Source organism: Haliaeetus albicilla, chromosome 2, assembly GCF_947461875.1.
Source record: "Haliaeetus albicilla chromosome 2, bHalAlb1.1, whole genome shotgun sequence".
NCBI classification, from domain to species: domain Eukaryota; kingdom Metazoa; phylum Chordata; class Aves; order Accipitriformes; family Accipitridae; genus Haliaeetus; species Haliaeetus albicilla.
Window position 1 is genome coordinate 42409601 of NC_091484.1, and position 12857 is coordinate 42422457.

Consider the following 12857-nt stretch of genomic DNA (forward strand, 5'->3'; position numbering starts at 1 on the left):
GGGCACAGATTTATTGATCTCCAGAAAATAGCACCCATCTGAACCACGTTGCCCATATTCTTTATGGTTGTGGAGCAGCACAAGAGCTGTAGATATCTGCAGTGAAACCCTCCATCTTGTTATTTATATGAATACATCTTGTATTCATACTAATAAAGAGCTTTAATACATTTGACTAATGGCTGCAGTTTGCAAAACATCCTGTGATGCTCTTGAATGAAAGATATCATGTTAAAATAAAGACCACCACACAAATACAGCTTGTTGATCTGAGAGACTACAATTCTCACCCTCAACTAGTAGTTTTCACCAAGACAATGACTAGTTTTATTATAATGTGCAGAAATCTTTCAGTAAAGTAAAAGTTGGATGTTTTCAGTACAGTTATTCATTTTAACATAGGAAGCTGATGCTACAAGGAAACATCAGGACATAAAATTAAAGAATGGAAGTGGGGCTGGAATAAACAGTGTTCTGTTAAGTAAATTATACTTTCCTGGCTCTGTCAGGATCCAAAAGCCCTAAAAAGCAAAATGTGTGTCACTGGGGCTGAAAAATAATTAATGCTGTTTGACAATGAAGGCCTTAAAAATGTGTTTGGAGGAAGTGGAGAGGGAAGATGGCAAGCACCCCAGCACAGAAATTCCACGCCACGTTTGAAAACAAACACAAGCACCCACATAGAGAGGAAATGACCCGTTAATAGGGATCCAAGGTTCACCAGTCTCTGGGATCACTGTGGCTGAACAAGTAGTTTTTCAGGAGGGCACATCCCAAAGCTAGAGATGTTGAAAAATACGTGGGCGCTCAAAGGAATTAAAAGAGGATAGTCTTACGGATTTTATCCAGAGCCCATCAAGGCAGCACTCCCATTCACTGCAATAAGCTTTGGATCAGGTTCAACATCCAAACGTAGTCCTCCCTCACTAGAACTGGCTGGTCACGTCGGAAACTGTTTGGGCAAGGTACCCCACCCATAAACAGAGCGCTCAGGGAGAGTATGGTAGTAAGCAACAAATAATTTGTCTCTTTGCCAAGATTAGGGGTTGTGTCTCCTACTCGTTCACCCTCTGAGACAATAAAACGAGGGCTATAGTAAGGTAATATCTCTGAAGCAATCTAAGAAGGAATGCCACATGAATGAAAAGCAAAAGGATAAGGGTTCCTTCAATTCTGATGTCGAAAGTGGAAGACATGAGTAAGCCATAGGGTAGAGAAACCCACTAGCAGATGGATGCAGTGTCTCTATCAGCTCCTCTCTCTGGGATCATGTAAGTAAGTAGGAAGAGGAATAGAAAGGAAATACAAATCTGAGTGTGGAAAGAGAGTTCCACTATGGGAATTGCCACATCAGCTAGGTGGAAGACAAGAGATACGCAAGTCCATTTGAAGGAGAAAGAGAGCATAAACACAGTTAAGTGGATATTAATGAACGCTAAACAAGGATGGCAAGCTTGCTCTGAACTTACAAATCACATCCGCATTAATACCAAATGAGTTCATTAAGATTAACATTATTATGATGAGTATCAAAGGGATTAAAAGAGATTATGGCAAATAAGAGAGTCAGATAGGAATGAGATGTAATTACCTTCATATCTGGTTTATCTATAGCTGCAGAGAAAGACCCAGCATTCACTTCACACTGGAGGAACCTAACTCACATTTTGATCTGAAGTGTAATTTTCGGCAAAGCTGATCTCAACAGTTTGGGCTGAACGCGGCCCAGGCATGTGCAGGATGAACAAAAGAAGGGTGGGAAGGCGAGCAGAGAGAGATGGGGAAGGGCGGAGGAAGCCCGCTCCTGCGCCAGCACCCTCACCCAAGTGCAGGAGACAACTTGGTCTTCGTGCCCACCGTGTCCAAAACGTGACGTGAGGCCAGCCCTGCCCCCACCTCTGCCCAACACCTGGCCTGCTCTGACCCCAGCACTCGCCACGCCGACTCTGAAAACCTCATTGGGCTTCACAAGTATCAGCCAAGTCTTCCAAAAACGTTTAAGGGAAATAGTCTCACTGTAGAGCTAGGAAAATTGAGGCATACAGGGGCAGAGGGATCACATTCAGTTAAATAAAAATAAGCTTTCTGATTTTTACCTCTTGCTTTTGCACCACAACTGCAGAGCCAATACTTTTGTGCATGCAGAGACCAGCTAAGGAGCACCAAATTATGTCTTGAAATCACACAGCTTATAAAGTCGATATTCTGCCAATGCACACATTCAACGACGCAGGCGGAAATGTTACTTGGGATCTTGGTGAGGAAAATTTACTGAGACTCTTCCAGCCAGGCTCTGCTCTGAGCAGATTGCCTTTCTTCACAGGCCGACTGCGCACGGTCAGCTCTCCAGTGCAAACACCACTTCCCAGCTCTGGTGTGTTTGGCCTCCGGTTTGTTTGACAGGTTACATGTGCTTCTGAATATATCTTCTGATGCTCATTTTCAGAGCGCTGTTAACGTTTCTCTTGGCTGCTGTTTAAAAGTTAGGTCCCTAAAGATATCATCCTTCACTAAGAAAATCCGCTTGCCAGAAGGCCCGGCTTCAAACCTGTTGAGGCTGACTGTCAGAGCTGTTGACCTCTGGCCATGGAGCTGCAAGTCCACAGGCATACCTGCACATTGGCTCCAAGCTAGTGCAAGATGGGCAGCTAGCACTGGAGGAATCCAAAATGGGCAGCTACTTTCATTTTTTTGTTGTCCAAGATGAACATGCATTTCAAAAGCACCTGTCAAGCAGAACCAGAGCTGTCTGGCTCTCGTCAGGACAGTTATAACTCCTTAATTATATGCTTTGTTGCTTCAATAGGCAATATACATACACGCACACATGTGTATGCATATAGAATTTACAACTGCAACTTTTTGAAAGAAGCCTTTAAATCTTTTTCTTCTGTGGTACTGTGTTAAAATCAGTCAAGTAGCAGAAGTAAATTGTAACTTAGAGTTGCAATGCACTTCTGGAAGGGAAGAAGGATTTACGTCTTTACACCCTCTACCTAACTTCACCGAGCACGAATCAGCAGGGTGGAGAAGACGAAGTTGCTTTGTGAAAGTCGCGAGCACAAGGCAGGGTCATCAGTCAGTCCACACTGACGAAAGCATCAAGAAGTTCTCCTTTGCTGCCCTCCCGGCCAAGATGAAATGTTAATAGCTAGTACCAGACAAGAGAGACTCCGATCCCCTGTGGAATGCAACCCAATGCCCAAAGACTTCCAGGCCATGCCACACAGCGTATTTTATATGTATTTTTGTAAGAGAAATAGCAAGGATGCATTTCTGCGTAGGCAAAGATGGAGTGTGACAATCTGTCATCCTCTGCCCAGTATCTTGCCAGCATGGCTAGACAGTATCCTAGGACAACACTGATGGACTTTTCCCACACAAAGTCTCCAGCCAGAAAAGGCAGGAAGGGAAAGAGGGAAGACAAGTCCACCCCAGCATCCGAAGCAGGCAGGCAAAGGGAAGAATCTACTCCACTTTACTCTGATGGTCCGTGGAACTGCACTTCCCAACATTTCTAGGAGAAAATATGAGTCAGAAATCCTACGGGAACTCCTGCAGCAGCACAGCTCCCTCCACAACCCACACATCCTCAACAGAGCACTGCGCAATCTAATCCATATGGTATATCTGCACTGCAACGTGGGCCAGAGCTGGGTGCGGCCTTACGTTAGGCTCTCAAATGATAAAAGTTTGGCACATGAGCAATTGTTTGTGCTTGAACAGTCGACTGAGGAGCTTGGAAATCAGGGCATTTAGGAAAACCTGTGAGTAAAGTGCGGGGACCTAACAAACAGCTAGACACAAGATGGCTTTGCAGAGGGCTACCGGAGGGAAGGGAAGGCAGGAACTCGTCAGGGGCTCTTGACTGTTCGGACAGAGATGGGGAGGTTTTGGCATCACCACAGAACAACACTGTTTGGTATTTTGCTCAGTCAGGCCCCAACACAGCTTTTAAAAAAACCACCAAACTCTCAAGAATGTGTTTAAGGCTACCTTTAGTTATCCAAGCAAATCTTTGGTCCGCTGCTGATCCAGTGGACAGGAATACCGTGCTTCCCTCCGAGACAGAAATTCCCTGAAGGGGGCACTTCCGAGAGCAGTATCTTAGGAGCAGACAGCTCTTGACACAGAAACCTGACGCAGAGCTCCTCCGAGCAGAACGGGTATCCTGAGGACGCCAACACACACCTGGTATCTCACATTCATCCCACATCTAAACGCAAGCAATGCCCGAGCAGGGGCTTAGTCAGTGTTAAACTCTGCGTGGCCCATCCTAAGGGTAATGTACCTCTGGTGAACTTGGGGAAGAGGTACCTTTTCTCCCCAACCCCCCAGACCTAGAGGCTGTTAGCTACGTGGAAAAAAGACTAAAAGGTCTGTAGGGAGACAGACAGACTTAATAAGACAATCACAGTGCTCTGTCCCGCACAGGAAACCCCCATAGGCAGATGCCCTAAATCCCAGGTAGTTCTGGAGAGCAGAACCATGACAGGAGGGGGATCTCCCATGCAGGATCGGGACCTCAGCGGTCCCAGCAACAGCAAGAGATGAAGCATGGAACAAGCAACGAACCCAGGGTGAGCTAAGGATCAGAACGCTGCTGACAAGTGTTAGGGATGAAACGCCGAGGCTCCTCGGGATGAGCTCTGCAAACTGTCTTCCTTAAATGTTTTATTTTCTACAGCGGCTTTCCAACAGTAGGAGCTTTTACTCACTCTGCTAGCAGAGGCTGAACTGCTCTCTTCGTACAGTTTCAAATTCGCCAGCTACACTCGAAGAACCACCCCTTTTTGCCTTTCTCTTTTCTTTTTTGCTTTCTCTGGGCTTTTTGTGAAAGAGACACCCAGTTTCAAGCCATTTAAAAAATATCAAAAAGCCCTGGTGGAAAATAATTTGCAGCTGTGATAATATCACATTTTTTAAAATACCGTAATATAGTTTTACTTTTAATAATAAAAGATAAAAAAGGGGAGTCTGTGAATAATTAGAGTGCAGTCTGAAGCCAGTTACAGTCACTGCAATTGATAATAAACTTAAAGCCCCCTGACAGCAGGTAAATGCTTTGCAACCCTGACCCCCTTCCTCTCACATTACTTAACAACCCTGCAGTTCCAGCATTACATCACCGTCCAAGCGATTGGTTCCTGCGTTTTAACTCTCTCCCTGTCTCCTCCGATTAGGAGCAACACAATGATGGGGGGAAAAAAAAACAACCAACCAGCCACCAAACTTCTCTCAAGTTTGCTGTATTCCTTGTTTGGGTTTGGTTGGGTCGAAAAAAACAGCTTCTGCTGCTAAGAGTCGAGGTTACACGCACCAGAAAACAAACTCTGTCGAAGTGGAAAAGAGAGTGGGAAAGGGGGACTGGGGAGGGGAGGAGGAGAGGAGGAGGAGAGGAGAGGAGGAGGAAGGCGGGCGGGGGTGTGTGGGGGGGGAAGTATATAGAAATCAGAAAAGGAAAAGAAAATTAAAAACAAACCTCATGGACATCACTGAGCCTGAATTCCCTGCTGAGGTGCAGAACATGAGAGCCCTGGAATGAGTGTATGTAGAACTTGAGCCAAAGCTTAACTAGCCCGAGTGAGTCATATCCTTCCCATTTGATTCCCGTCCAAATGATGATGTAATGCCCTGGCCCTCTCCCTCGCTCGCTCCCGCTCGCTACACTACCTCCCTCCTCCCCTTTTCTCCTTTTTAGCTCAGTCCTCGGTGAAGTCACCATTTAAATCTGGCAGAGCTGAAGCAAAAACTTCAATGTAACCAAAACAGCCCCAGGCCAAGTTCCAGACGTACTGAGACTCGGTGGTGCAATTGCCATTGGAAACGAGTAAACAGAGAGAGAAACAGTGCCGCCTCGGAAGGGCCCGCGCCGCGGCCGGCCCATCGCAGGGAAGCCCGGCGACGGACGGGGCTGACGGGGGCTCATCGGCAGATGCTGCGCACAAACGGGCTCCCTCCCGCCTGCCCCCCCCCCCTTCCACCACCACCACCACCCCCCCCCCCGGGGGCCACGGTCCAGGCTTCGGGAAGATCCGGCAATCGGGAGAGGGGGGAGCCGGAGCCGGAGGCGAGGAGGGCAGCGGAGCAGCCGCGCAGCGGCCCCGCCGCGGTTGGGGCGGGGGGGCCCGCGGGGCCCGAGCGTCGGTGCTGCGGCAGGTGACGCCGCAGGCTGGGGCTTCTCTGCCTGCGCCGCGCAGGGCTGGAGGCCAGCCCCGCGGTTTTTGAAGGAGAACGACGGAGCTGCTGCCCGGTGCGCCTGCAGACGTACAGGTGCAAGGCACGCACTTTCTGCGCCGCTTGAAAAGTACCAGAAGAGCCCCAAGCGCCGCAGGCTTAGGAACGAACTCACTGCGGGGCTGCTGCTGTTGCCTGCCCCGCGTTTCAAACGGTGCCCTTCTGGTGCTGTATCTCCCAGGTCTGATATTCGCGGGGGGGCTTAAGGATAGAGAATGTTTCTAAGTGGAACTTGCAATAATTCTTCATGGGCGCGAGCGTAAGCTATTGTGGTGCTAGGCGCTCTGCTGCATCGGATTGCGGTTTCTGAGTCCTCCTGATGTCAAATGCTACAGTGACTGCGGCTGAAATATCTCCCGTGTCCTCCCCCACAGAGCGTTTTTTCACTGCTCATCACTCACAACTAATTGTAGCTAACACAGTGCAAAACAGTTGCTCCACAAAAGAATGTGGAGTCTAAGTAGTAATAATAATACGTGAAAATGTCTAAGCATACGTACCATCCCTCAGCAATCCAAAGACTAACAGTTTCAACGTCAGACTGCAGAGATGTAAGCATTAATGACACCTGAAACAGGGAAAGGTATTTAAAAGCGACTCCTTTCTTTATAGATCAAGAACTATTTGACAAAGTCACTTCACCCCAGGTCTCAGAGTGAAATTCAGTTTTCTGACAGTCAATGGACACACCTATCCCCCCAAATTCTGAAAACAATAGGAAAACATCAAAGCCAATGTGTTTTCTTTTCTTCCTTATAATGATGTGACTTTATGGAAAAGCAATTTTGATTGCCTACCAGCATTTTAGCAAACAGGGTTTTTTGGAGCAGCAGATTCATTACTTGATCAAAGCAGCAATGCGACAGAGATTATTGTAAAGTACCAAAGTCTCCTCCTGAGGATACTCTCATGGTTATAAATTATCTTTGGAATATATTTCTATGGATCAACACCGTTAGCTTCAGTCGTGGTTTAGTCTTGAATTCAAGTAGTTTCAGTCATGAATTCAAATCATTTTTCTTTAAGGAATACATGATTTTTACAGGCAGAAATGAGAGGAGGAGGAAACCAAGGGTTTATCCTATGCAATTAAAAAAACACAGTTCTCCACAGCAGGCTGACCTGCTGGATGACATCCTCAATTGATATTGATGCTGCAGCCACTCAGAGTGACACCTTTATCAAGCAAGGCAGCTCTGAATTAGAGGTGATCAGCCATAATTATTACTGGCGCCACTGAAGCCTGTGGCTTGACAGCATCAGATGTGGTTGTTATAAAGTTTGGTCCATTGTGTCAATGGCCTGTATAACTCATTTATGTCTGAATTACCAGCTATTGATTTTTTGTCTTCTGTAATGTAATAAAATAAAAGTTAGATCATTCCTAAAGCTTTCTTTTAATTCCAGCCTTGCTGATAGTTTCATTTTAAGCTCAGCCCACTTCTCCCTCTCCATTTAAAAAAATGTGACTTCCAACCCTTTTTCTGTGCATGTCTAAGAGGTCATCTTCCCTCCCTCCTCCCTTTTATTTTGTCCTCTTACATTTACACTGCTAGCTTACATAGCTTCTGCTCATCCAGTTATGCCACTGGCATTGCTATAATCTTTGTCTTGGGCCCAGGCCAGATCCCTGGCTCAGAACAGCTTCAAACTGATGGGGAACGGGGCTAAAACCGAGGCACAAACTTAAATCCCCAGGCCCACCATCGGAAGGAAGGAAGCTGCCACCAAAGAGAAAAATGATTGCCCTGAGGACCCAGGTTACTCTGGGGCTGCTTGTGCATATGCATCCATTCCTGCAGCCTTTGCCAGTGAACCGGCCTCTTCTCACCCTTCGGAAAGACCCACACTTCCACCACCCCGCTGTATTCAGAGCAAAATGCAACCAAAAAGATGATGCAGGACCTGCGGGGTAGTTCATTGTCCTCCTGAGGCTTCAAGTGCTTGCCTTGCAACTGTGCTCTTTCCAAAAGAAAACTTTGTTTACCAGAAGCAAGAGCAGGCCCATTGTCCATCTGTGAGCATCTTAATCAAAATATTACAGGAGTGACTGCGTTTGTATGGCAAATAGCCCTTTTCATTATTATTACCTTCATAAACACAAACTCAGAATTAAACTGCCCTGAAAATAGCCTTTGTCTTACAGAAGATATTTCCAGGAGTTAGAGCACTTTCTGAAACAAGAAACATCCAAGCAGCCTGAACTGCCAATCATTTTTAAATTATGTGTTTACACTGAAGTCCTATTTCAAGAAGCAAACTGCTTTAAAACAGAGCTTATGCTCCAAAGGAGTTAAAAACTTATTTGTGCTTGCTGGTGGGAAGACAAAAAATTCTTTCCAGGCAGGTATTTCCAAGGCCTATTGATTTTTTTCTTCCGCCTAACAGGAAACGCTGTTTTCCCATTTTCCTTCCTGTGACAGACCAGTTAATGATAAAGAATGTCCTGTGCTCAGAGGAAATTCCACTGGCATTCAAGAGCTCCCTCTTTATCTGTTTACTTGTCTGCCTTTTCTTTCTCCCCCCACTCCACCCCCATCCTTAAATTTCCATGTTCAGCCACGCTCAAGAATAGGGCTGTTGTGAGGAGAGTTGTGGGATGTTTTAATTCTAATGGGAGCCTTCTTCAAAGTAGCGCCCTGGCCAGCACAGTTATGACTCCAGCTTAGCTGTCTAGTTCAGGAATGCTTGCAACACCCTCCCTGCAGCATGTTTCATCCTTGGGGAAAGGGTGGTGGGGCACACCACAGATGTTTGGTGTAACAGAAACTTGACAAAAATCACTGCTCCTGCTGAAAGTTTCCAGTCTGAACAACCAGAGAGCTCTGAATTTCGAGAGCCCAAATGTCAGAGCGCACTGGGATTATCTCAAAAGCATATTGTAACAAGGAACTGGGTGTACTACAGTTGAGGTTGTGGATGGACAAATCATCAGTTCTACATGCATTTTAGTTGAGTGTATCACATGCAGCCTTTGGGACTGACTTATGCCTATTTCCATCAGTGGCCCAAAGCATCGGCAGAGACCCTGTGGATGAAAGCAGTATAGCCTGATTATTTTTTTCTCCGCTACTTGGCTCTTAAAGAGGCTTGATTAAGAAAATATTCTGTAATAATGGTCCTACACTCAGGAAAGTCTCATTTTCATTCTGACTTTATTTTTCATTTCTAACCCAAGAGCCTTACAGTCCCTGAGGAATTAGAGGCCAGATAATTTCAGGGTTAAATAAGCTTTAATGACTATCACATGTATGGAACCTTAAACCTAGTATTAAAAATTATTTTTTTAAAGTGGCATCTCTTCCTTTTTTAATTTAGGATAACCATCCAGGTGGTTTCCTAAGGATTTCTTTGCAAATTGCTTCCAGTGAACCTTTTCAGTTACAGACCACTGCAAACCCATGTGGTGTTATTCAGTGTTTAGTTCAACTTGGGTGTCCCGTGTTTTCACAGTGGACAGAGGGATTGTCTGCACAGGGAGATTGTGAGGTCTGAGCAGGCGAGCTGTCACTAGCAAGGACATACGGATGTATAGGCCCACCAATTTCAGCAGAACTAAAGTAAGGCAGGGCTAAGAGTGGATTTTTCAAGTTGCCCGTTAGATAATGGGATGCATGTTCCCAAGTCACTTGGGTGCTTTGGAAAAAGCCATTCTCCTTTAAGGAGACACAGCTCAAAGTGCTCAGCATTGAGCTGTATCAGAGGTAGAGCTGGTTTTCCTATGAGGTCTCCAAATTGTTATGAAATAGAATATCTGGAAATACCCTTTCTGAGAATTGCCCCAGATTTCTTGTGCATAAGCACTGTAAGAAACTGGATGGACTAAGTCTAAATGAATCCTTGAACAAAGATCTCCCTTTCTCACTCATATGCACAAACATGCTGCTAAATTAGAAACACTCTACTGAAAATATTTAAGGAAGAAGAACTAGCAAGAGTTTGGGCCCAACAGCTGTGGAGACAGGTGCTCTGTGACAATGCAGGCAGATGTGCAACGGGCACGATGGCCGGGAGACCTCCCCACAACATTTTTGCAATGAATCTGAACCCAAATCTTCAAGAACGATCTCAAGATAAGAAACCCTTCCCCGGTGACAGTCCTAAGAACGTTAATGCCACCTGGGATCATGGTTTTTTGTGCTGGGGATGCTCAGCCACTAGGAATTGGAATTGCCTACTTATTATATACTTGCCAAATAGCCCTGGGCCAGTGATGAGCGGCTGACCTGGAAGTGAAGAGCTCTGTATCCAATTACCTATCACTGAGTCATCCAGTCTGAGTAGCCAGCTATTTTATTACAGCTGTAAACCACAAATACCGAAGACAAATAATGTAGCAATTTATGCAAAATAATAAATAATGCTTTACATTTCGGTAGAACCTTTCACCCTGAAAGATCCCAAAGCACCTTGCAGGCCAGCCATAAAAAGTCATGCAATGCAATCACCCTTGACATGGGGGATGGCAGCCAGCCAGCAAACGGCACAGGAGTGCGAAGGGGAGATGTTGACTAAGGACAGAAGTAAACAGCTGCAATTATTTAAAAAATGCCATGTAATCTTTAACATTCATGCATAATGAACAGGAGGTTCCCTTTCCCCAGTGTGATTCTAATTACTCTAACGGATAATTAGAACGTGCTGGTTGAAAAGTGGAGCCACTGCTATTTTTAGAGTTGCTTGAAGAAGCTTTGCCATCCATGTACCCCAAAGATTTTGACCCCAGATCTCAGATATCTTAATCTTTAATGTGAAACTCTATACGCTTTATCCTGGACCCAGGTTAAAACTTGTATCACATATAGTCACATCTCAACTCTTATAACAGGAAAAAGGGTCTGGTTTTGATGTTCTTTCCCCATTGTGCTTCTAACAGACAGAAAAGTAAGCTGAAATTGCAAAATCTGGATTAAAAGAGCAAACTCATATGCTGTAATTCAATATGTGCTGTGAAGCACAGTATGGTAAGCACTGTCTTCTTCATGTATTTTTGTTAGCCCTCATCTTTATTTTTCAGCATGATAACAATAATTAATATTCTAATGAAACTTTTTTTTTTAAAAACAGGCAAAGATCTGGAACTCGGTTCCAACTGGAAAAGGAGACTGCTGGGACTCAGATCACCCACATTACAGTGGCATAGATTTACAGTGCTATCTGATAAAAACATACACAAGATAACTTGCTTTTAAAGATACGTCCTCTTTTGCTAGTAATCCAGCTGATAGTACAATATTTCCTCCATGAAAATGAACAGCTATAACCAACCACTAGGACATGTTTGCTGGACTCTTGCTGGACAAACTCACTTACGCTTTGAAGTTCCATGAATTACGGGTAGCCAAGTAATTCTACTGGTCATCCTCAGGCACAGGGTTTACACCATTCAATCACTGTCAGGATTATGAGAATTCATGATTCGAGTGGTACCATTTTTAACTTGGCTCTGTCCAAAGATCTGAATTTAATTTGCATCTAGCATCTTGACACTGAAACTCCAGCCTTTTTTAGTACAGGTTAGAATTTTTCAGTGTTTCTTAAAAACCAAGTAAGTCTGCAGCACAGAGACTGAGATGCGGCCACAACTAAGGGCCAGCCTGCAATTCCCTATTTGCAGTGACTCCCATTGAAACATAATGTAATGTAAAGTTTCCAGTGTAACAAGTCAGCCATAAGAGTTAAAACTCTATTGTTGATAACATAAAGCTATTACATGATTAGACATTTTATTTTAAAAGGGAAAAAAGGGAAAAACTATTGTCTTTTTCTTTCTCTCTCTTTTTTTTTTTTTTTTTTGGTAATGGGAGTTAAACAGGAAATCCTAGTTCAGTTTCCTTCATAGTAACATCTCCAGTCACAGACTTATTATCGGAGAGATCCTTTCTGAAATCAGATGAGGTCCATCTGTACCCACTTATGTTTTAGGATTTACATACTATGTTTAGTCCTCCAATGCTTTTCTTCTGAAAAAGTATGGCCATCTATTATCCCTAAACATATTAAAAACAAACAGATCTCTCACAGACACTCACACAAATCCTTTCAGGACTCTGAAAGGAAAGCATCTGCATTTTACTGACACCAGAGTCAGAGTTACACCACCAGTTTCACTGTAACGATAAATGAAAGAGACATTATTTCTAACTTCACTTCCACATTCTGTGATGCAGGATGCTGCTTTACTTTTAACATCAGTTTCTATGAATCAAAACATACAGCTTTTCTACTCTTGCATAAAAAACCCAAACAAACTCCAGAATAAAAAAAATCTAGCTACAAAACAAGCATGTACACTGAAATAACCAATGGGTACATACATATTCCACACAAACTGTACATACTAGATTTACACATGGAGCAGTCATCTGCTTGGATATCCTCTAAGGCTAGCCTATTCCTGCCACTGTACAAATCCAAATGGTTGTGCTTGTCCTTAGTGACTGCAGCCTGTGTCAATGAGGCACTTCTGTGAATTCTGTATTGGAAAAATTGCAGTGGCATGCTGGCATCCCTGGTGACTTTTCACATAAGGATAGAAGATTAATTTTCTGTTGAAAAATGAACCACAGTCAGCTCAATTTTAAAAACCCCAACAAACAAAACTTTTAAGTTGTTTAAAT

The 12857-nt window shown here is 44.4% G+C and overlaps 1 protein-coding gene across 5 annotated transcripts in view; it reads right to left on the minus strand.

The window, feature by feature from the left end:
* Positions 1–12857, minus strand: part of CREB5 (cAMP responsive element binding protein 5) — a 263971-nt gene that overhangs the window by 98557 nt on the left and 152557 nt on the right. The window contains exon 1 of one of the 5 annotated variants that reach the window (XM_069772590.1): positions 5483–5613. The exons of the other annotated variants lie outside the window; for them this stretch is intronic. Coding sequence (XP_069628691.1) covers positions 5483–5529 — 47 coding nt within the window. The 5' untranslated portion in view covers positions 5530–5613. Of the gene's footprint in view, positions 1–5482; positions 5614–12857 lie in introns of those variants that run through there. 5 annotated transcript variants of the gene reach the window in all.